General features: G+C 40.3%; 1 protein-coding gene across 6 annotated transcripts in view; it reads left to right on the top strand.

The window, feature by feature from the left end:
- PDLIM5 (PDZ and LIM domain 5) overlaps nt 1-25331 on the top strand; it is a 207657-nt gene that overhangs the window by 113543 nt on the left and 68783 nt on the right. For 2 of the 6 annotated variants that reach the window (XM_074993582.1, XM_074993583.1), the window contains exons 4-12: nt 1691-1733; nt 6114-6130; nt 7065-7079; nt 8520-8537; nt 8899-9071; nt 10431-10467; nt 13581-13610; nt 16697-16831; nt 18354-18455. In XM_074993582.1, coding sequence (XP_074849683.1) covers nt 1691-1733; nt 6114-6130; nt 7065-7079; nt 8520-8537; nt 8899-9071; nt 10431-10467; nt 13581-13610; nt 16697-16831; nt 18354-18455 — 570 coding nt within the window. Of the gene's footprint in view, nt 1-1690; nt 1734-6113; nt 6131-7064; nt 7080-8519; nt 8538-8898; nt 9072-10430; nt 10468-11120; nt 12067-13580; nt 13611-16696; nt 16832-18353; nt 18456-25331 lie in introns of those variants that run through there. The other 4 variants (XM_074993584.1, XM_074993586.1, XM_074993585.1 and 1 more) reach the window with 4 other exon arrangements.

Here is a 25331-nt window from a genome sequence, read left to right as displayed (position 1 = left end):
ATGACTCATGGCCATTGAAAAGATTGTAGTTAGTCTAAAACTTAAACAGAGATCGAAATGGCTTCTGTATGGTAGTAACTTGTTCCTGTTGAAAAACTAAAAGCATTAAGTGGCTAAACAAGCCCTTTCTTATACATAAACTGACACAGTGTACAGTTGTTTTTTCAGCAGCCTATAATTTCAGTCTGTGGAACTGCCATTTAGTGATCAATCTGAAAGAAACTTAATTGGAACTTAGTAACAGAGAGAGAGCCGTGCTAGTCTATATACTATCAAAACAAAAAAGCAGTAAAGTAGCACTTTAAAGACTAACAAAATAATTTATTAGGTGAGCTTTTGTGGGACAGACCCACTTCTTCAGACCATAGCCAGACCAGAACAAATTCAATATTTAAGGCATAGAGAACCAAAAATAGTAATCAAGGTTGACAAATCAGAAAAAAAAAAATTATCAAGGTGAGCAAATCAGAGAGTAGAGGGGCGGGGGGGAGGAGTCTCTGATTTGCTCACCTTGGCTACGTCTACACGTGCACGCTACATCGAAATAGCTTATTTTGATGTAGCGACATCGAAATAGTCTATTTCGATGAATAACATCTACACATCCTCCAGGGCTGGCAACGTCGACGTTCAACTTCGACGTTGGGCAGCACCACATCGAAATAGGCGCTGCGAGGGAGCATCTACATGGCAAAGTAGCACATATCAAAATAAGGGTGCCAGGAACAGCTGCAGACAGGGTCACAGGGCGGACTCAACAGCCAGCCGCTCCCTTAAAGGGCCCCTCCCAGACACAGTTGCACTAAACAACACAAGATCCACAGAGCCAACAACTGGTTGCAGACCCTGTGCATGCAGCATGGATCCGCAGCAGCAGCCAGAAGCCCTGGGCTAAGGGCTGCTGCACACGATGACCATAGAGCCCCGCAGGGGCTGGAGAGAGAGCATCTCTCAACCCCTCAGCTGATGGCCGCCATGGCGGACCCCGCTATTTCGATGTTGCGGGACGCAGATCGTCTACACGTGCCCTACTTCGAAGTTCAACTTCGAAGTAGGGCGCTATTCCCATCCCCTCATGGGGTTAGCGACTTCGACGTCTCGCCACCTAACGTTGATTTCAACTTCGAAATAGCGCCCAACACATGTAGCCATGACGGGCGCTATTTCGAAGTTGGTGCCGCTACTTCGAAGTAGCGTGCACGTGTAGACGCGGCCCTTGATATTTTTTTTTCTGATTTGTCAACCTTGATTACTATTTTTGGTTCTCTATGCCTTAAATATTGAGTCTGTTCTGGTATTGCTATTGTCTGAAGAAGTGGACCTGTCCCACGAAAGCTCATCACCTAATAAATTATTTTGTTAGTCTTTAAAGTGCTACTTGACTGTTTTTTTGTTTTAATTGGAACTCGTGTAAGGCACTTGTGTTCCTATGCAGGACTGGCTGTTCCTTTTTCTTCTTTTCTTTTTTCTTTGGATGGACCTTTAATACTTTTGAGTAAGAGAATCCAGTTTGTCCTTTTTGTCATCTGTTAGCTGAAATGCTGCAGCTTCAAATCCAATAACATCGCTTTCTCTGTTGAAAATAAGCATACTGAAAATTCACTCCCATTAAATGGGGAAGGGGAGTATTTCAGTACCCTGTCGATGAAGTATATGTATTTTTAAATTTTGCAAACTTTTTCTTTTTCAGAGTGCACTCTGCACCAAAGCCTGATCCTGTTCCTGTACAAAAGGTACCAGATGTTTTTCATTCTTACCCGAGGTGTAGTGTGTTGCACTAATTTCTGCACTTTCTTCGCTCTGTTTTTGGCACACTGTAATATTCAACACATTCTTTTAACACAACATGTTGAGTTTCTTCATGGTATATAAGTCTTGCATACCAAGAAATCACAGCGTGCTTTTCTTGAGTGATAGTGGTTGCCTTAAAAAACGGGGGGGAGAGGGGCTAGCGGTCGAGGGGGGGAAGTGTACAACGACTAACAGTTTTAAAAGCTGTACATTTATTTCAGCTTTTTCATCCCAAACACACATCTTTCAAAACCTTTTTTCTCATTGTAAGGATAGCCTTTACGGCTGCATTGCCCCATGCTAATGGGAGAAACCATTGTCATTTCTTCCAAATAGAAGCTATAAACTGTCTGCTCTTGAAAGGATAGAGTATATAGAATAGTTTGTCAGAGTTTTTCAAAGTAGTGGATAACTCTGCCTTTCAAAGTTCACTCACTTTTGGAAAACACCATTGGCAAGACTGTCTTAAATTTAAGAACCTTTGCAAAACATCAGTTTCACATTCTTTCTCTGGTATTGTAACCAGATGGAGACAGGTAGGAAGTCTTCACAGGACAGATGCAGGATAACAGTCTGCACTGATCAGATCCTAAATGTGATTGAGGAGTTTTGTTCCATCTCTGAAACACACATCATTAAAGCCAGAAGGTAAATTACAGGTTGTACCTCCCTGATCTGGTGTCCTTGGAACCTGATTGGTGCTGAAACTAGGGAGTTTGCCAGACCAGGGAGGTCACTGCCAGCTCCTTTGTTGCTGCCAGTTGCGAGGCTCCACTCTGGCAGCAGCAGAGGGCCCCTCCTTGAGTGCATGAGGACTTGAGACCCCCCTGGGGGCAGATTCAGAGTGACTGCAGAGTCCCATGACTATGGGCAAGGAGTGCAGCCCTGCGGGAATACACTGAGCCCTGTGATTGCTAGGCTGTGCTTCTGGCCCACAGCCATGGGGCTCTGGAGCCACCCTGACTCTTCTCCCAAGCTTCCGCCCTTTCCCACTTCTTCCTCTCTCTCCCTGAGCTTAAGCACCAGAAATCAGCTATTCGTGTCTCTCTGGAAGCTCAGGAGGACAGGGGAAGAGTTGCTGATAAAAGGATCCTTCCCTCTCCAAAAAATGCTTTTCATATGTCCATTTTCTTTTTTCCCAGTAACATACAGGTAAAGTTTTGCTACCGTAAAACATATTGGGGGTCTTGGTTTGAAACCAAGGGAAATAAACCCTTCTTTATTTCCTGTGAAAATGTCTATTAAGGATTTTGCATGTGGTTGGTGTGCTTTGTGTGTTTTTGTTTTTATTTTACATAGGGAGAACCTAAAGAAGTAGTTAAGCCTGTGCCCATTGTCTCTGCTGTTGCACCCAAAGTCACTTCCACAGTGAACGTGGCCTACAATAAGACACCAAGGCCATTTGGATCTGTATCTTCCTCAAAAGTCACTTCCATTCCATCACCGTCATCTGCCTTCACCCCAGCCCACACGACTGTTCCATCATCTGCTTCCCCTCCATCACTGGCCACTGCCACTCCTTCCCCATTCACTGCATCTGGACTGCATGTTAATGCCAAATCCAGTACTGACCAGCGTTCACCTGCACTGAATGCTGCTAAAACTGCAGTTAATGTCACATGGCAGCCCAACACATACAATACAACCCCGAACACGTATGCCATCGACAATGCCCAGGATGTGGCAGAGGGACAAAGAAGAGGATTCAAAGAGAGCCAGGTTGACAATAAACAGGAAAATGGGTAGGTGGCTTTAGGGTACTTGGTTTACTGTGAGGGACTTTTCTTTTGGACAATTTACTGGGCTTTGTTTAAGGGGATAAAACGCATCTTGGAGTAGTTTGGTTCTTTTCACAGAACACCTCTGTGAAAATAAGTGTGAATGGGCCGGTATTAGGTATGAAATTAGCTTATTAGAAGATCTTCTAGAAGAATCTTGTATCATCTTTAGTATAGAGTTGAACTGTATGAAATTACTTTTTTTTAAAAAAAGACAGTTGGAATCATTCATTGGATGCGTTTTGAACTTTATGGCAAGCTCAGTAGTATATTTCTAAGTCCCGGCATGGTAAAGAAAGCAGCAGGCACCCCAAAAATGCGAGGCTGTTTGTCAAGAAGGACCATCTAGAGTGGGGGAAAGCAAGGAACAGGATGCTAAGGAGGAAGAACCTTGGCAATGAATGGATGCATAGTGCAAGTTACAGCATTTCACGCATTGGCAGGGAACAAACACAAGTTCTATGTTTGCTACATACGGGAAATTAGAATAAGTATAGGGAGATGATCATATTTGAACTGAATCTAGTTTTTCAGTGGTACTAATGCAACTTCCTGGAAAGCTGAGTTATGCAGAACTGCGTCCAACTCTAAACAGTTAGCACTAAAGTTCAAGTGCTAGAATATTTGTAGCAACCCAGAATTGTCAAAAAGGCATAAACTTTAGACATTTTAAATGTTAAAACATTTGCTAATACATCTGCGGAGATTTAACATTTTAAAGACACTAATGGGATTAGTTTTTGGTATTGCTGATGCATAACCAACCTTTAAATCAGGCCGATAGAGCAACATTTTAAAAAAACAATGTTTTTAATGTATTTTACTTATTTTGGCCATCTTTCATTCAACCTTAATTTAACTTGTGAAGTTCAAGAAGTGCTTTGTATCAGTACCAAAGCATTTGTAAAGCTAGCAATTTTAAGTATTATTCTGCTTTTGTTCAAATGTAATCAGAAGAGCAAAAACAAAAATTTAGCCATGATGCAAATCCCTTTTTATATCATTCGAATTTGGTGCTGAGTGTGAACAGTAAGCTGCCAAGAGAGAATTATCTGTATCTGAACTACAATACAGCACTATGTTTTCCATTATTCCACTGTAAGAAGAAGTAATTGAGGTAATTATATATTTCAGAACACATTTTTCCACATTTTCATTCATTCGTATAATGCAGGTCTTGTGCATATTATATCACAGGGTCACAGTAATTTTTAGGACTCTTTCAAACAGATGACATCATTATTCCACACAGCTTTAAAAAAGGGGGAAGCAGGAGGTCCTGAAGACTTATTCCATATGAGGAGTTTTTTAAATGTGCTCTAGTGAGCCATCCATATTCTTCCAGGAAAGGAGCTTTTGGGAGTATAATACAGGGAGCTGGCTTTCAGCTGCAGTAATTAGCACTAGAAAAGAAGCCACAGACTGGTAACTAAATCAGCTCTCCTGAAGGGAAGCAGGGCTGCAGGCCAAGAATCAGCACTCAAGATAGTATGGCTTCTTAAGCTGCATAAGTGCATTCTAAAAGATTCATTGAAAAAATGTTAAATGACAACAGCAATTATATAATATACTTTGCAGTTGACCAGCTATAATCCATTGAACCAGACTGGCAGCACAATTGCTAGAGCTATGCTATGTTATGCTAGCTATTTATTTATTTATTTTCCTGAAACCATTTTTTTCAGGGGGGGAAAAATATATGCATCAACCAAAATATATTGCAAATTTGTGTCTTTCAAAAAAAAAAAATCCCAGAAGTGTTTAATTTTAGTTAACTTTTCATTTAGGAAATTTCCTTTCTTTTAAAAAAGTTTTTCTTTGAAAAGCTCAAATTCAAAATGACACATTTAGTTTTGGGTCAAACAAAGCATTTTGTTCAATCCCAAATCATTTTTTCAACTTTTTGATTAGCCAAAAAATTCGTTTTGGCTCAAACCAAAGTCAATCAGATAAACAAGTTACCCACAAGTTCTGGAACTTCTCCATAATACTAGCTTCTTCTAGATAATGCTGATTAATCAATTTAATATGCAAGCATTCATAAATAGCCTTTCATAAAATCACTTATTGTTTTCTATTTCTGCTTTTGGAAATATTGGTGTGGTTTTGTGATTCAAAGTATGACTCTTGGCCATGGTGAAATCCTTAGCAAACATAAAAATTGCAGTCTTACCAAATAGCTTCCTGATTTGCATTGCTTTCAATGTAGGAAGGGGAGAGAGGTCTATTTTCTGTTTCTTAGTGATGGCTTAAAGGGAGAGCTTAGTGGCTTCATGTGGCTGTTTGTTGTGCTTTTACCAAGACCTTCTTGCCAACTCATGCATGAGAATGTGCCTGCTGCTTCAAACAGGAAAGACTGCTTAAGGTTCCTACCCATTTCCAACTGGGTTGGGCTGAAACCCTCTCTTATAGATTCCTGACAAATTTCAGCTTAGTGCTAGAAGATATAAGGTTCTTTGCCAGAACTTGAACTTGCAAGATTGTCTGAAATATTGGGGGAGGAAATCATGGAGATAATGCTTTAAATACATTTTTCCTTTGCAGGTAACAACAGTGACAAAGTTAGTATCAACAGCACTGGAATTGAATTATGGTGGCTTATGTTGTAGAAATAATCAGCATGTATGATTATTGTGTGCAAAATTAATATTTTGCAAAACAACTTACTTTTTTCAAATAACCACATTTTAATGTATACATTGTTTTGGTGTATGTGGTGGATTTGGCATGATCTTGCTTTTCAAGATGTTAAATATTACAGAAATTCTGTATTTCACAAAACATTTGTGTGGTGTTCATGTGCATACTGATGAAGATATTTTATGCTATTACTACCTAATTTTTGGTAATACAGCTTGCTGATTTTGTGGGCTTAACTAGATTTTAGAGAAGTATTTGGTTTGAGAGTTCAAAGGCATCACACTGTTAGATCAGCATGATGTATAGAATATGCATAAATATATATGTACATATATATAAAATCTGTTCATATATTAGATGCCATGTACTTAACTAATGGTTTTATTCTAATTTAAAAAATGGCATCTCTTCCTCTCTACCGTCCTGCCCTCAAATAATTCTTCCTAGCATTTTGGATTTAATTGCTAAATTCCCTATTTAGATGCCTTTCCTTGTCTCTGGCACCATCTTGTGCCTCACTGAGTAATTACCAAACTGTAAGAAAGGAAGGAATCTCATCTGTAGCTAAGAAATTGAGGGGGAAAACATGGCAGAATACTTTGTCGAGATTTAATTTTTAACAAATACAAAAAGCTACTTACCTGCCCGTGTTCATTTAATTAGCATGTATTTTAGTTTCTCTATATTTACCTTTCACGGTGAAGCTCACTCCTTTCTACGTATAAGCTTTTATTTTCCAATTTAATTCTTTCTATTAACTTTCTCTTGTTGCATCATTTTGTCTTTATATCTGATCTGTACTCCATCATCCTGGAAATTCCATTGTCTGTTTTACTATATCCCTCTTTCCTCCAGTAATCTTGATGAGGTGTAAGTACTTCACTAATATAACTTGTCTTTTCTATTAAAAGTTGTCATATATTACTCCTTTCACATCATTCTATACTTCTCTGGCTGCTGTAACTTAGCTGTTCACTAATGTATTTTAATAGACCTGCCTCTAATTTTTTTACAAGTTAGTAACAAACATCCTTCTTAACCACTATTTTACAATTTTCTATATATGAAACAAATTAAGAAGTACATTGATATAGACAGAAGTGTGTGGGGTTTCGTTTTTGTTTGTTTGTTTTTTTAACTTTTGCAGTTTTGCCGTGTCATATCTAAGGAGTTAGTTTGGCATTCTACATCTCCTATCAGTATGAAAATACAAAAATAAACTGGTAAAAGCTCAGTTATCCAGTTCCCACATAACCATCACATTGGGTTATAGCAGAAAATAGAGCTTTTACTGTTCTTTGAAAATGGATGCTAATGGTACCACTTTCCTTTTCTACTCTTGCAAACTGGTGAACATCCCTGTGTTTGCCACAATTCCTGAATGTGTAGTTTAAAAAAAAACAATTTCCCTGTAAGACAGATAGCTTAGGGATTGATAATAGCATACGGAACATTATGGAGGAAGCTTTCAAAGGTACAAATGAGATATAGATGTTGTAATTTCACTTCCTTTAAATGGGAATTGGGCATGTAGCTGCCCTTTGTGCCTTTGAAAAGCTCCATCGACACCTTTTATGTTCCCTAGATGATGATGGAAGACATTACTATAACACTTGGGTGTTTGTTTTATTTTACAGATGTTACCTGTGTTTAGAAATCATACCCTCGTGGAGTATAGTACTCCTCTGTGTAGACAAACACTTAATATACTTCCTATGGGGGTAGCAATTCACATCTCACGAACCACCACCATAATTGGCACCATGGTTGGTAGATGGAGATGAGCAATATGGAATTTCTTCTCTTCTCATATTGTGGCTGCAGCTCTAAATGTTTCAGAGCAGAGCTGAGGTACAGGGACCAGACAAGAGGGTGAAGCCTGCTCTTTTTTCATTTAGTGTACTACCTGGTCTGTGGGGGGAAGAAAGAGAGGAATTAATTTTCCAGGGCTGTTAGCCCCGTTACACTTCATCAGTGGTATATATATATTCCTTTTCAGAGACTGCGCTGTAAAAGGAAGTCACTTTTTGACTACTTTTTTCTTAACCCAAGATATATATGGAATTGTTTGCTGATGAATGTACAAAACAATTATGGACATTCCACAGAAGCAGTTTTTTGTATCAGGATATCAGTGGCACTAATGGTTGGCTTCTTTGTACTTAATCACTAATTTATTTTAAGAAACACTTGACTTCTGCATACCTTTCACTTCAGTTTTCTTACTTTTTTCCTCAATTTTCTTTTCCTGTCTCCTTGCTGCTCACGTTGGAACACTCTCTCGTGTTGTCTTATTTCTTCAAACATAAGGAAAAACCCACCTAAACGGTAAACGTTTAATAAGTGTATAACATGGTATTAATGCTGATTTGTGCTACTTCAGACCTTATGCTCACGACAGCAGAAAATATTTTAAATATTTCATAGTAAATCAGACTTAAATTACTAAATTTTTGGAGCTGTTTTGCAAACAAGATTTGAATCTGTGTTTAGATATATGAGCTTATGTCACTTTGTATGTTGTAGCCTTTACAAAAACACAGCTACACTCAAATACAGAAGCTGTTCTGACACACCTTACTTGGGCATGTTGGAGTCTTAAATGACATTTGTGTGAGTGATAAACGTTTTGTGATTTCTTGATGAAATTTAAATTGTTTCTCCTTACAACTATTCTTTGTTGAAATAGTCCACCAAGAAAGCACATTGTCGATACCTATACAGAGTTTTACCACACGCCCACTCATAGTGATGCCAGCAAAAAACGATTGATTGAAGATACTGAAGATTGGCACCCGAGGACGGGAACTACCCAGTCGCGTTCTTTTCGGATCCTTGCTCAAATCACCGGCACTGAACACAGTGAGTAACTGTTTAGTTTTGTAGCATTAGATAAGGATAAATAGCTGTAAGAGACTTGAATCCCCGTCCAGGTAGAGCTCATTATGAAGTGCCAAAACAATAACTGAGATCTAATCCACTTTGTAATATTTCTCCCCCTGGATAATCAATTCGGTAGTCAGTCACTCTATTCTTTCTGTGAACCATCCACACAGCAAAAGAGAGAGGGCATTATGGGCAGATGTAATACCTCAAACTCTTTTTGACCTGACTAAATTCCAAGCTGACAGGATCCCTTTAAACCAACTGCCATATTTCTCCAAAAATCATCTTGCCAAAAAAATCTCCCCACCTTGTTTTTTCTCCACCACCACCACCAAATGGGGAAATTTCCCCTCAGAATCACACTAGGGCTACGTCTACGCTTGCCCCAAACTTCAAAGGGGACATGGTAATCAGGCTGATGAAAGATTACTAATTAAATGCAATTTTGGGGAGTAAAGGCACTTCGAAGTAGCAAGGGCACTTCAGAGTGCCCACGGGTATATGGCATGCCAGCACTTTGAAGTTTGTCATTTTGAAGTTACCACTGGCGGGGGAGTTAGCCTAATGAAGTGCTGCATATTCATTGCAAAACTTCGTTAGTAATCTCCTGTCAGCTTTATTACCACACCTCCTTTGAAGTTCGGGTCAAGTGTAAACATGGCCTAGCTGGTGAGGCCCAGAGTCGGGAAGTATTTATTATATAGTATAAATGGATTTAATTTTTGACTCCTTCTAACCCTTCATGGTTAGACGTGAATTTTTCTTATTGTTGAAAACAGGAACTTCCACCATAATAGTACAGCATTTGTTCACACCTTGGTGAGCCAGAAATACCAAATTTTAAAATTACAAAATAACATGGAATAGAAGGGAGATTGTAATTCAGGTCATTCTGAAATGGTTTGTGGACATTATTCTCTCCTTATAATTTCCATATGTTTGAAATGAGGTTACTAAGGGCCAGGTTTGTAAAGATATTTAGATGATTTTAAATGATAGCTACCTTGAAAGTGCTTCTTGATGTATGTAGGAGCCTATTTTTCATTGAAATCAAATGTGAATTAAGTACTTTTGGAAATCCCACCAGGTACCTGTCTGCATATTTAGGTACTAGAATACCTTTAAAATCTGATTGTGTGGACTTTGTAGGTTGAGATAAATGGGAAAAAAATTAGTAATAGTTCTTAAAAAAATGTATTTTTTCCCTTTGGCATGTACAAAATACATGATAGTGTGATGCAAAGATTTTATTGGCACTCTGTTTGAGACAGATCCGCCTAACTCATTGTTTCAAAATAACGATTTAAGAATTTAAAAATTCTTATTTCATTGCAGTGAAAGAACCAGAAACTGAGACTACAAAGAAAACAAAGTGAGTTGATGTGTTATTTAACTGACATTTGTATTCAATATTTTGTGTGGCTTATTTTTAGTTGATAATGTAATGCAATTTGGTGCATTGGTGTGAAGTTCTAGAAACTTTTACATGTTGTTTCTTGTTGGCATTGTGTGTTATAAATGTATTATAAAATGAATTGGCATGTAAAATCAGTAATTTTGTGCGCTGTGGTTGGCTTTTATTTAGGAGCTTAATAAAAGACTAATGAAATTAAGGTTTCCATAGGAGTAGGAGCTTTCCATGAATGTCACAGTTGGTCCTCTGTCTGGTGGCAGTTTAAAATGTTGATGAATTTAATGTTTTCTCTTGAATCTAGCCATGCATTTTTAGTTTTTAATGGGAGGCTGGTATAACTTACTAAGATTCAAACAGATAGCTGCTATCTTGTTGCTCTTGATGAATTATGCTATTCAAAGTGGTGACTAATGGCTGAGTCTAATGAATGATGAATTAGTGGGGGGCGGGAGGTGTCTTTCTATTGACTGCAGTTGGCATTGGATCCGGCCTTGAAAGACAGATGAGGAAATATATAGGCCTGTTAACTTGTGCATGGACATGGCATGTTTTCAGTGCGTGTGAATTGAACTTTTCCTTTCTTACATTTCTTCTGTCACTTCTTTCCACAGGGAAAAGATTCCCATCCAGATCTTTAGCCCAAAATACACAAAATTACGTGACTGGCACCATGACGTCTCAGCACGTGTCCTTAATGTCCAGTGATTTACCCAAGTTTCTAAAAACAAAACACAAAATCTTTTCTTCCTTTTTCTCTTTTCCAAATGCTTTGCGCAAAAACAAGAATTGTATTAGCTTTCTTTGAGAGTAAATCTAGCATGTTTCACACTTTTCTGACAATTTTGTCCTGATGTGTGAAGAAAGAGATGAATGTGGTTTTGTGCTGATCAGTAGTTAGCAAACGTACGTAATCAGCACAAAGTAATTGGGGTGCAAAGAGTCTTTAGGTGGGCAAAGAAGGTAGCTATTGATGTTCTTTCTTGGTAAGGAAGATTAATTTGTGTTGCTGAGTTTGTGTCCTTTTAAGTTGTTAGAAGGATGAGCAAAAGAGCCGCATGCAGTGTTGTTTGAACAGGCCTGTAAACACCGACACTTGTACTTTCCAAAACAATTTTCTTCAAATTGAGTACAAGTTCAGCAAAAATATTTGAGTGGGCTGTAAAGGTTTTCAAATGGGAGAGGGAGAATTCAAATGGCTTTCCCACCCGAAATAATTATGTTACTATTGGAAATCTTCCTTCAGTACAAGTACTGAGCCAAGTAAGCGGGTGTCCTGTCCACATCTTGGACAGACTACACAAAGAATGAATGGAGTGTTGCTGTATACATGTAAGAACTTCAGCATGCAACATGGAATGTGAATGAGATGAAGTCAATAGACAGTGATAATTATTTATTGTAGGCTGAAACTCTTAAGGATTACTATTTATAAAAGCTTTGGTAACCTATGATGGAAATGCTTATTAACCTGTAATATACTGTATTATAGTAGACACACTCATTAACGTAAAATTTTTGAAGTTTGAACAGTATTTTAATAAAAGCTGCTTTAACTTAGCTTTGTCTGTTTTTTCTTTGAGGCTTTTTGACTCTATACGTAGATCTCTCATATGGAAGTGCTGTATCTCCAGTATTCCAATCTTTCTGAAGCAAGTTAAGAGACAGTAAAAGCAAATAGAACCGTGCAAGTGCCACCAGCATTTGTACAGCAAATGCATGGGTCCCACCCATCTGCTCTTAAAAATTACTATATCCTTTTATTATTTAAATGTGTTATATCGAAACGGTCTGGACAAACTGGAGAAATAGCCTGAGGATGAAGCTTAATAAGGACAGGTGCAAAGTACTCCACTTAGGAAGGAACAATCAGCTTCACACATACATAATGGGAAGCGACTGTCAAGGAGGGAGTACTGCAGAAAGTGATCTAGGGGTCATAGTGGATCACATGAGTCAACAATGTGACACTCTGCAAAAAAGCAAACGTAATTCTGGAATGCATTAACAGGAGTGTTGTGAGGAAGACACGATAAGTCATTCTTCCTCTGTATTCTGTGCTGATTAGGCCTCAATTGGAGTATTGTGTCCAGTTGTTGACACCACATTTCAAGAAAGATGTGGAGAAATTGGAGAAGGTCTGGAGAAGAGTAACAAGAATGATTAAAGGTCTAGAGAACATGAGCTATGAGGGAACTCTGAAGTAAATGAACTTGTTTAGTTTAGAAAATGGAAGACTGAGAAGGGACATGATAGCAGTTTTCAAGTACCTAAAAGAGTGTTACAAAGAGGAGGGAGAAACGTTTTTCTCCTTTGCCTCTGAGGATAGAAGAAGGAGCAATGGGCTTAAAATGCAGCAAGGGTCTTGGCTGGGATGACTTTAGTGGGGGTTGATCCTGCTTGAAGCAGGGGGCTGGACTAGATGACCTCCTGCGGTCCCTTCCAGCCCTGTGATTCTGTGAAGGGAGGTTTAGTTTGGACGATAAGGAAAAATCCCTAACTGTCAGGGTGATTAAACACTGGACTAAATTGCTTAGGGGGGTTTAGAATCTCCATCACTGGAAACATTTAAGAGCAAGTTAGACAGACATCTATCGGCGATGGTCTAGATGGTGCTTGATCCTGCCTTGAGTGGTGGGGACTGGACTCGATGACAGAGATCCCTTCCAGTTCTAGTGTTCTGTGACTTGTAAGGGATCTGCAGCAAGCTGTAAACTGTCTGATCTTTTTTTAGCTGTCACAAACTGAATTCTGCAACACAAGCCTAGAATGCGTTCATTTCAAGAAATTGTCAGATTGCACTACCTAGGGAAATACAAAAAATTTAAATCGGAGAGGTTCATCCTGGAGCAAAATGAATTCCTTTTAACTTACATAGCACTGTGCTTAAATGTTATGTCTATCAACCCAGGGTTTTTGAAATGAAATAGAGCCCTTCCTTTGAAATTATTGCAGTGAGGTTACATCCTAATATTCTAATGTTCTATTCTTCTTCAAAAGTAGTACTTTGCCAGATAAAAGCTCCCGCAGTTCTGCAATATTGTAGCTCATTGTGTTTGTCATCTTGCTTTTAGGGAGAGTCAGACTGAAAATGGACTTTTCAGGTAACAGCCAAGTTGTCTTAACACTAACAGTCACTTGTGTACAAACATGAGTGTGCAATATAAGGAAATAGATCCAAGTACAATTAGAGCTACAGAAGAATTCTTATCCTATAGATGACAGAATCAAAACAGTTATATGCAATCATGGTTTGATTTGTTTAACATTAAAACCACATAATGACCTGAGGGAAAATAATTCACTGTAACAGCTTAACTGCAGACAAAAATTTGTCAATTGGAAATGAACGGCTCTGTCAGGTCAGTTAAATTATAATTAATCTTCTGTTGAAAATAACTCAGTTTGTGTGTCACATTTTTACTAAAACTAAGCACATTACTCAATGCACATGGAGCACACTGGAATGATTAGCTTGAACTTGGACATGTATATTCGTTCATCGGAGGTTTAACCATTGTATTAATGTTGTTTTGCAGGTTTAAAGCATTTTTATGCATGGGAGGGAGTGAATGTTATTACAGATTTGTACATAGTACAGTAAAAAATAAGTGTGATAAGATGACTTGTGAATGCATTCTTTGAGTGAAGATGCTGTTTGACCTTTAAGTATGCAATTGTTCATAGAAATGAGAATATTTTCCTGTTAATGTTTAATTTTCCATTTTGTTTATGTTTCTAATATTAGCTCTTAGTTGAGTGATTTGTTTCAATAAGAACAGGAAAAAAAGGTCATTGTGATAATCTAAAATGTAGACTTGTTTTAGCATGAGTGAAAATAAATATACAGACCTCAGGAGTTTGTAAAATATCCTTATGGTATGTCCAGTGATAAGTGTACCCAGATTCAAAAAGAATTTCCCAAAGCTGAAGAATTTCCCAGAAAATCTAGATTTACAAATCACTGGTCAGCTGGAAATAAAGATGCCAGTTGGTAAATATTTGGATGACACTTCATTGAAGTAATAGTTACTGGAGCAAAAATGTATTCAGGGCTGTAAAAAAAACAAAATTTGTAGATAAGTAGAAATGCTGCATATTTTTTCACAATCAGAACCATATAGTTTGGCCCTCTAATCACTATCCTTATATTAGTTTTAAGTGTCTATTCTCTCTTGGCTGTTGACAAAAATAAGGAAATACAAGAACAAATAAATGAAAAGTACTATTTTTACCTTGTTTGGCTTTGAAAACCTAAGGGGGTTTAATGTCATATTTCAACACACCACTTGTCAGACTTTCTCCCTTAAAGTACAAGTGTGCAAACTATCAAGCAACTGCTTTAAAAGATTTCTATTATTTTTCTTAAAACCATCTGTTGTTTTCCTTCCTGTCTTTGTTTAGTCTGTTCCCCCTTCATTAGCCAGCAAGGTCTCTCACTCCTGTTTTTACATTCTCCCATTATCTGTTCAGAAGTGTTGCCAGCAATAGCAACAAGGGGCCTTATTTTAATTTAAAGAAAGCACCTTGTTGCTCAGTGGATCAACGGACTAGTCAGAGCTTGTGTGCTGTCCTGCCTCCAGCTTGCTGCTGGGAAGGTGAAAACAGGGACTTCACCTTGTCCAATCTGGAAGTGAAGGAAAAATTCCTTCCCACTCACCCCCCCATTATTAGGGTAGTGCCCACAGCAGTTTATAATGAAAACTTGGCATTTCACCAGGTAGGAGAGTGGGGGGTTGCTTACTCTGGTCCATGTGGAAGAGAGGGTCTCTACTGTATAGATATGAGCCTAGCCTGCTTCTCTTCAGGCCACCTGAGATGACAGGTAAGAATGGGTCAGCCCCTGCATCCGTTTGGTTATGGAGCTGCCTCCCATGCCCTTAAAGAGACAGCCCCTTCTCTGACAAACCAAAGGGATGTACCACTGAAGTTATTCCCTTATCTAATGCATCTGAAGATATTTTGCTCTCAGACATGAATGTCCTGATATGTTCATGCCCAGGCGTCTCTTTCTGGTCCAAGTACACGTATGACATCATACTTGCAACATTGCATCATTTCTTAATTAAAAAAAATTAAAATAAGTAAAAAAACTGTTGGGAGAAACATGAGCCTTTGATTTTTTAATGTGAAAATGTACCTTAATGCCCACCAATGTTTCCTCTAGTCTTTTTCATCCATGTACAAATTTTTCCCTTTCATATGCAGAATAAAATTTTATGTGCCGAGAGGCATGTCTGAATGTGCACCACGAACAGAAACATGAAACCTAGCTTTGGGTGCTCTGCCAAACAACAGGTCAGCATTTGAATCTCTCCAGAGCAGCTGCACAAGCACATAGCGTACAGGCAATGCTGATGCCACTCTTACTCCAACTATACATTTAACCTTAGAAAAGACTAACTTCCAGTCTGCGGTCCATATGATGATCAAGATTTTGCTAACTGCTTGATTCAAATCAGGCCTCAGAACACATTTTGTTCCTGTGATATGGAGAATACTAAGTTTCTTGACCTGTTATTTTCTTAAATAAGTGACTACAACTATTGTGGATGTAGGCCTAAAATTAACAAGCCTGGGCAAAGGGGCTGCACTCTAACAAGGGTGAAGAATTTCAGGAGTTATGAGTAAACTTCAGATGAATGTCTAAGATTTTTGAATTTTCTCTGAAGCAAGCTTGCAAGTATTCATGTAACTAAAGTAGAATACACAAATAACACATTTTTTTCCATGGAAATATGCAATGTTTTTGCTGGATTGCAACATGTTATTTAGTAATAAGGCAACTTTTCCCAATTTTAAGTGTATTTTTGGACCTCTTGAATGCTGAAGAACATAATTTTGAACATTAATGAAATCCTGAGTGAACCCTGGTGCATGTTTTTCAGTGTTGTTTTATAAATGCAGTAGATGTAAACCATCCATCTCTCCTTGTGCCCAAGTCTTGATTAGTCTGTTTGCTTCAAATCTAGACTTTTTAATAATGTTGTTCTCAACTTCATAATATATGGTGACTGTTCAACTTGTTAGTAGTATTGGACAGGTTTGTGTACACATTTTCTGGATTTTTTAGCTGAGCACTTCCATAGCCACAGTGAAGTAATGAACCCACTTTTGGTCAGGTTTGAATTTCCACATATGTATTCCAGCACCATACATGTGATTTTGTTCTTTATGATTATCTGTAAAGCATGTCTGCAGATCTACTTAATGGAATAGAAGCCCGGGATTCCTCTTTAGATTTTAATAAACATTCAGTCTCTACTCAGACTGTCGAGATGACGCCTGCATCAGAACCATCATCGACACCCTTACCACCTATGAGGTCTGCTTCTCTGTCATTAAATACACTGACCCCACTTTAGACTGCATGATAGGAAGAATAAAGAATACGTTATTAACTGTGTATACATCAGTGGTGGGGAATGTTTTCCAGCTCTGGGACCACTGATCTGTAGACAAATCAGTCAGAGGCCCCACAAGTGAGAAATTAGAAAAAAAATAAATCTCCCCAATGATGTCCCCAGCTGTAGGGGGGCAGGAGTATGGGGTGAGTGCAGGAGGAGACTCAAAATTGGGGGTCTGGGTGGGAGGGAGGGTGCTGAGGATGGATAATCTGCACAGGAGTGGGCTGCAGTGCAGGTGGGCAGGAAGCCATGTAGGAAAGGAGTGGGGGGGTGAGGTTTGGAAGGGAGGAGTCAGAGTTTGGGTGAAGGGTCTGGGAGGGATGGAGAGGGCAGGAGTAGAGTGGGAGTGGGGAGTTAGAGTGGGGTGGAGGGCTGATGGAGGTGCAGGTTGGATGGAAGGGGGCACAGGAGCATTGAGAGGCATGGGGTCTGGGCGACAAGAGTGCAGCTGACTTGCTTACCGCCAGATGCACATGGCTTCGCACCCCTCCCTCTCTGTGCTCCCATGCACCACCCTCTGCTCCCCGATTGGCTGGAATTCCAGCCAATCGGAGCAGTGGTACAAAGCCTCCTCTCCCCTTTCCCTGACTGAGGGAAGAGCAACAAGTGGCAGGAGTGCCACACTAAGCTGCTTCTTGCCCCATCTGGCAGAGCCCACTGTCTGGATATGGTCCTGGCTTGTCTGATCTGGCACGCAAGCCTCGGGGTCCTGATCCAGACAAGCCCCAGTGTGGATCTGGACCAAGGGCCAGAGCTTCCCCACCCCTGCTTCACTTGCTCAAAATTTATGGAAGACAAATGTGTTACTGTTTGTTAACATGTTCATCTTTTAACTCTCACTTGCTGTTGGTCACAAAACATCATTTTAAATGGGATATGTATTTTTCTTCAAATAAAGGGCCTTTGTTGTACTGAATGTCACATTTGCAGTTACTTCCGATGTGTCTGGGCATGTGGCATAATGTAAAGCTAATGCGTAGAATAATAATTCAAGGTTCACACCCTTCTGAAATCTTGTAGCACCCAAAATACCTGGCAGAATTGGAGGCATAAAGCAAACAACTTACCCTTCAAGTTTTCTAGAATAAAGAAATCCCTACGGAAGGGTATTAAACACTAAGATGAACCCCAAATGAGAAGTTTTGAGATGCTCATTTTTAGTATTTAAAGCATTTTTCCCCAATCAGGCTATTCAGAGTGACCTTAAATATGTATGTGTCATGTTTGTAAATACATTAATTGGCCATCTACTGATTTTACAGATAACACACTTTCTAGTCTTCACAAAAGTTATTCCATGTCCCAGCTCTGACTTTCATTTTAACCTGATTCCCACTGAAGATATTGCTATTTTGTTCATACTTTAATATCTTTTATAATGCCACTTAAATTAAACATCTTTGTGTTGATTTTGTTACCTTTGAATGAACTCTTCACCAGACCTGAATCTACTTCAGTCAGTTCACCATTAGCCACGTCTTCAGATGTCATTGTTCCCTCTCCCAGACTTTCTGGATGTGTCTCAACTTCACCCCATGGGAGGTAAATGATTCACTTAGTGATGCTCTTCCCATTTGTAAAAGAAAAAAAAATATGCTAGTGTTTCTCTGATTTGGGGGGGAGGGGTTTGACTGTCACCTATTTAAATTGGACATGACCAATTTTCTGAGCATGGCAGGAGGAGGAGAAAGAAGAAGAAAAATATTGATCAGGCCCATGAAAAAACTTCACGGGTTCTAGTTAAAATAAGCAACAATGTACTATATATTAAAGCAGTTCTGAAAGATCTGTTTTGTCAGTAGGTGACCTTTCCCATGACCTGCTAAATTGATAACAATGAAGTGTTAATGTATAGGTTGAGAGTTAATTCAAATGTATTTCCCACTGAGGCAAAACCATATGAAATATATTGAAAAATTATGGTGTCCTCTTACAGGAATGCTATACTATGTGGTGATGAAATGAGAGATGGCAAACTTCCAATCACTGACCTTGGACACCTTAATTGGCGCTATTTAGACAATGTTTTCCTGGCAAACTGTAGACTCTTTTTGGAGGTCATCTGCAGTCTAGAAAGAGAAAAATTTGTTCCTTAAGGTGAATGCTACACTGCTGTATTGTGTTTCATAAGGTAATAAGGTGCTTTCGTGGCTCTGTGTCTAGCAAACACCATTTGTTTTTGTCTTATAAATACCAAACAGTTTTGTATGTTATCCAAAATTTATTCAATTTAATTATTTTTGTACAATATGGACAAGTTGTTGCAAAAGGATCAAAATGAACCCTTTTCTTGGACTGTTTCATGTGTCCATAGCCTGAGGTATAACTGCTCTTGACCCATAGCATCTATAAAAGTTGGATTACTCCATTAACAAGTGGTAGGAAATAAATTATGAAGGGGTCTTGCTGTTGGAGCCTGCTTATTCTGGTGTCTTCCAAACCCTAAACATCAAGGCATCAAAGGTGACCTCACTAAACAAACAGGACTAGGAGTTTTAGACTTTAACTGTAAATCTGGTCTTTGTTCTTCAGTTTTGTTTATTTGCAAGACATGGCTTTTGTCATTAGTGGCTTAATTGTTAAAATGCACCTGAGAGTTGATGCTTATATATGCCTCTAAAACAAACTAATAAGCAATATTTATGGATGAATCTTATATTTCTGAATTTTTATAACTTATGTCTTAACTTACCCCCTGGAATCTGTTGGTCTCACAATAACGCAGCAGATTTTTATCTTGCCAATTGAAAAGAAATTGAGTGACTTGCTGATGTCATCTTCTTCACAGTCTGTTTACACGACATTAGCATCCATAAAAGGTGGTTTCCATTATTTCTCCTTCTGTCTCTAATATGTCGATTAAATTGCAGTTACTGGGCCATATGTGCTGTGTTATTGTAGTTTGAATGTTTTTTTACTGAAAGGAATGGTTTCTGTTGTTCACTATGGAACCTAAGCAAGTCACTTAAATTATCTGCTTCAGTTTAGCCACAAGTAAAATATGTGTGACACCAATGCATGGGACTTACTGGTTCATTAACAACTTGTGTTCTTGCATGAAAGAAGCTATTATGCTCACTACTATGTGGAAATTATGTTCAGTTTCTTTTCATTCTTGTTTTGCCATAGTATTGGCTCTACATTTAACTGTTCCCTTCTTTGGCATGACAGATTTTCCGACATAAATGGAAATTATTAGTCTTCCTTGTAAATTTACAGACTGCAGGTAGATTTCCCACTAGCAGCTGGCCAGTGTCTTGAAAGGGGAAAACAGATGTTGTAAGTGCAGCATGACTGATATCACCCTTTTCCATCTCTTGGAGAGGAAGGAATAGGGACGCGATGCTTGCACAGGAGTTTGGCTTAAATTTTCTATTCTGCACCAGACTTTCTCTGTGACCCTGGGTGAAATATGTAGCCCCTCTGGGTAAATTTTCCCTGGCTTATGGCACAATGTGGCTGACCTAAGTTGCAGACCATGAGAAAATATCTGTGTAGCTGTTTGGGCTCAGGCTGGAACCAGATTTCTGGGAATCTCTCCCTGGGAAGGGTTCGAGAGCCCAGGCCCCAGCCCAAGCTCAAATGTCTGCACAGCCATTTTACAATCCTGCAGTCCAAGCCAGCTGCCCCAGGCTAGGAGTAGGTATGTAATTATAGTGGATATGTACCCATGGTGCCATAGTTTGTCTGCTAAAATGGGGGTCATGCACCTCTCTGTCTCACGGGGTCTGTATAGATATATACCAAATTGAGAATCTCTTTGAGACTTTGCTGACAAAAAGCACTATATAAGCACTACCTTTTTAGCAATAAATACAATACATCATTCTGTATTAAAACCTTCATCAAAGTGTAGAACTACCGCTGCCAAACATTTCACATGAGCAGCATTTTTGTTGGTGTTTCATAGCAGCCATGGTTTAAAGAAATAGAAATATTCATTTCTGCTATTACTTTAGGTCTTGAAAGGAGGAGGATGCTGCCCTTTATTTATGTTGTTCATTTGCCTAGTGCTTGCACATTTAAATATTTTCAGTTTTAAAAGTGCATAAATTAATAAGCTACCAAAGTTCCCTCTAGTTGTTTCCATCCATCTGTGAAATAAATGTTCTGTGTGAATGTGCACCACCACGAAAAACACACGCTGCCAGCTGTGGTGGCTGTGGGTGCTCTGCTAGTCAGCTGGGTGGCACCCGAACACAGTAAGCCACTCTTAAATGATGACTCTTAATATTCCACTACTGTTCTTCCCGTATCTTTAGGCCTTCATAGTTGTCATTGCTTCAATGCAAATTTACAAAACTAACCAAAAAATTAAATAGAAGAATATTCCAATTCCAGTATATATCCAATAATCCAGTTGTTAAATTGCAATAAATGAGCTTTGTTTCATTCCCTGACATTTACCACTTCTGACTTTAGCAGATGGTAAGGGGAGCATATTCCAATGGTAGGACTTACTCATATAAGAGCCCTGTGCCTGGCAGTAGTTTCACCCGCCGAGCTGACAGAAAGTCTAACCCAGCCAATTTTTGCTGTTCCAAAGAAGACCCCGAAAAGCCAATTTCTATATCAGTCAGGGCTTTAAATATAGTTACTGAGACCATGAATTGGCCCTACAAGGGATGAGGAAGCCACAACAGTCCCATGTTCTGAGAGCCCACCCATTTCAGCTACATGTTACCTCAAATGAAGCTTGCAGCTGGTCTTCAAGTATAACACTATGTGGCGTCCATTATAGTAAAACCCCAACTTATGCACAGGTTGTGTCCTAGGCAACCGCATGAAGACAGATTTGGCACAAGTTGAGGGGGGATTAGAACCCCTGCCAGCTTCACCCAGGGTGAGCCGGCTGGATGGTGCAGCGCTCTGCCTGCCGGCTTCAGCCCCCAGCTCCCCCAGCTGGGGGAGAAGCCAGGTACCAGCCAGGCCACCCCAGTAGTCCACCCCCATTTCCCCAGCTAGGGGAAGACAGGGACCTGCTGCGCTAGTCTGCCCCCAGGTGGTGGAAGCCAGGAAGCAGCTGCACCACCCTACCAGTCCAGCCCCAGTTCCCCCAGCTGGAGGAAGCCAGGGAGCAGCCACATTGCCACACTGGTCTGCCCCCCGCCCCCCCAACCCTCCAACAGTGGCACAGCTTCTCCTCAGCTTCCTCCAGCTGAGGGAGCCAGGGCGGAGAGGTGCCATGTGCAGCTGTTCCTCAGCTTAGCCCAGCTGGGGGAGCTGGTGCCAGAGCTGCGTTCCAGCCAGCGGCCAGCCCCCAGCCCCCCGTGAACCCAAGGAGTGCTTATTCGTGTATATACGCGAATGATGTTCATCTTGGGTTTCCATTTCAGATTCACTCGCTGATTTCGACTCACATTAATCCAAGTAATGCCTAAGTCGAAATCTCACAAAGAGGGGTTTTACTGTACAGTGATTTTGCCTGGGGAAGCTACCAATGTTACTTTTTTGAGGTCAGTGTTGGAGCAGGTTTGCAGCCCACCATAGTCGATAATGATATCTGAGCAGCTGCCGAAGTATCCAGGAACTATGATTTATCTAATTACACCTTTAGACTAAAAACCTTCCTGGCAAAAGGTTAGTGTACAGTACACCCTGAATAGGGGATGAAGATTGTATTATCACACCTACACCCTGAGATGTTTCCTACTGCTGAAAAGCCAATGCAACGGATTGAGTATAAGCCAGTTTCCCCTCCATCCAACTGCATCGGCCAAGTTTCAGGAGATAAGACTAGAACATCGGCCCACTAAATAAAGAACCCTTCTATGATATGTTATAGGTGATCTGTAAACATGGTGACCCAGAGGGACCAGATAAGGAAGTTGCTGTTTCATTGCTGGTGTGTAAATAGCTCTTTATGAGCAGATGACAGTATTATCCTTCATCTACAGCCATTGTGACTCAGTAACTGAGTGATTAATCTCCATTTAATTGGACTATTGAAGTTTCTCTTCATTGTGGAAGTGGTAGCTGGTTAGGACAGCTACAGAAGCATAGGATTCAAGTGGTCTATCAGAATGGTGAGAAAGAGGGAGTCACAAGAATACAAACACTAACTCTGTATTTTGTGACAGAGATTTTTGTCCACACATGGAATAAAGCTGCAAAAATAATGAAATAAGGTTAAGAGATTTTCTTATCTACCATTGAATTAGTAATATTGTGAGACTTGTTAAGCTACAAACAGGTCAGCAAATTACTATTGCACATGCACATGTTTCAGTAGGAATGAATTGTTTCTAAGTGCTAGCCATGGGTCAGCAAAAGAAAATGCGAATCCAATCTTATATACAACTGTTTCCTACAGTGTGGTCTGTGGCCCAGTACTGGTCCTTAGAAAATACAGTAATCCCTCAAGGTGTTGGAGGGTTGCAGTCCATGCAACCCTCGCATACCTTGAATTGCACATAAGTCAGGGAGGACTTTGAGGGTGGTTTGGGGCCCTGGGAGGGGAGCAGGGGGTGACCACAGCCACCACTTCCGTGGGGCTCCAGGCCTGGAGTGCCCACAGCAGGGAGCTGCTGCCCTGTGCATGGGGGAGGAGGGGATCTGGGAAAGGGGGAGGGGTTGAACTGGGCCATGTGGGGGGTGAGCTGGGGCCCGGTGAGTTTGGGAATGCTTGGGGGGTGGGGCTGGGGCTCTGGAAAGGCAGGGAAAGGGGCTCTTAGCTTGCCTAGCTTCCTGCAGCTGCAGGCAGTTTAACAGCCCAGCAGCTTCACATTGTGCAAAACTCGCATTAGTGCAAGTTCCGAGCAATGTGAAGCCGCATAAAACAATGGTTTACTGTATACTAATTATCGCTATGTACTATTATTATTGTGCATAAATAATACACTGAAAATTTATTCAATTTTCATTTTTTTATGTACATTTATATTTTTCGGCTGCAAAAAGAGGTACTGAAAAAACCAGGTCCCAAAGTTTGGGAAACCCTGTTATACACTATCAACATGCTTAAATTTTACTATATTGCAGTCTTGCTTACTAGTTGGCTCACTTTAAAATAAGTCCATCCCTGGCATAGATAGAATTGGGCTGTGCTTTCTGAATTTCTCAGATATACATCCTAGTGTAGGGTAGGGAGACCTACCCATCTAAGGCTGCGTCTACACGTGCACGCTACTTCGAAGTAGCGGCAGTAACTTCGAAATAGCGCCCGTCACGTCTACACGTGTTGGGCGCTATTTCGAAGTTGAAATCAACGTTAAGCGGCGAGACGTCGAAGTCGCTAACCCCATGAGCGGATGGGAATAGCGCCCTACTTCGACGTTCAACATCGAAGTAGGGACGTGTAGACGATCCGCGTCCCGCAACATCGAAATAGCGGGGTCCTCCATGGCGGCCATCAGCTGGGGGGTTGAGAGATACTCTCTCTCCAGCCCTTGCGGGGCTCTGTGGTCACCGTGGGCAGCAGCCCTTAGCCCAGGGCTTCTGGCTGCTGCTGCTGCAGCTGGGGGTCCGTGCTGCATATACAGGGTCTGCAACTAGTTGTTGGCTCTGTGTATCTTGCACTGTTTAATGAAAGTGTGTCTGGGAGGGGCCCTTTAAGGGAGCGGCTTGCTGTTGAGTCCGCCCCGTGACCCTGTCTGCAGCTGTGCCTGGCTCCCTTATTTCGATGTGTGCTACTTTGCCATGTAGACGTTCCCTCGCTGTGCCTATTTCGATGTTGGGCTGAGCAACGTCGAAGTTGAACATCGACGTTGCCAGCCCTGGAGGACGTGTAGACGTTATTCATCGAAATAGACTATTTCGATGTCGCAACATCGAAATAAGCTATTTCGAAGTTGGGTGCACGTGTAGACGTAGCCTAAGACTCCTGGGAACAAAATTGGCTTCCCCATCGCAGCGATGCACCAAACAACTGAAGCCTGAAATTTAATGCATATGGAAGGCTAAAATCCCTTTGCTGGCCTCTGGGACAAGATATCCTCCCTCCTACTCCTGACTAGGTGGCTTGCATTTTGCATGATCGTGTGTCAGCTGAACATGAAAATGGCCATATTCATTCTTTGTCTCTCTGACTTGTTGGAAGGTTCATCTTTTTTGCTGCAGACATTTAAAAATGTGTGTGGAGAGAGAGATTTCGTTAAGTGGGAGAGGGATTGGTGATGTGACAATTGCATAGATGCACATGTATTTTTTTTTAATTTGTCACAGGCATTTAGTGCAGATGGCTGGGTGCTCTTTTTCACCACTTCTATACTATCAAAATAAACTCTGCTTTTACCTATATTTGCTGTATACAGACAACAGCACACTTAAAAATGGTCCTGTAACTACTCTTTCATACTGTTTTTAAAGGTTTAGACAAAGTAGTGAAAGAATTGTTAGGGTTTCCACTCCTAGATCATGCCAAAAGATCCATCAATGTTGTTTTGTTTTTTGTTTTGTTTTTTTTATGGACCCTCTCCA

Source organism: Carettochelys insculpta, chromosome 4, assembly GCF_033958435.1.
Source record: "Carettochelys insculpta isolate YL-2023 chromosome 4, ASM3395843v1, whole genome shotgun sequence".
In the NCBI taxonomy this organism is placed as follows: Eukaryota; Metazoa; Chordata; order Testudines; family Carettochelyidae; genus Carettochelys; species Carettochelys insculpta.
The sequence above is the reverse complement of the archived record's forward strand: the minus strand, read 5'-3'. Positions and strand labels throughout refer to the sequence as shown.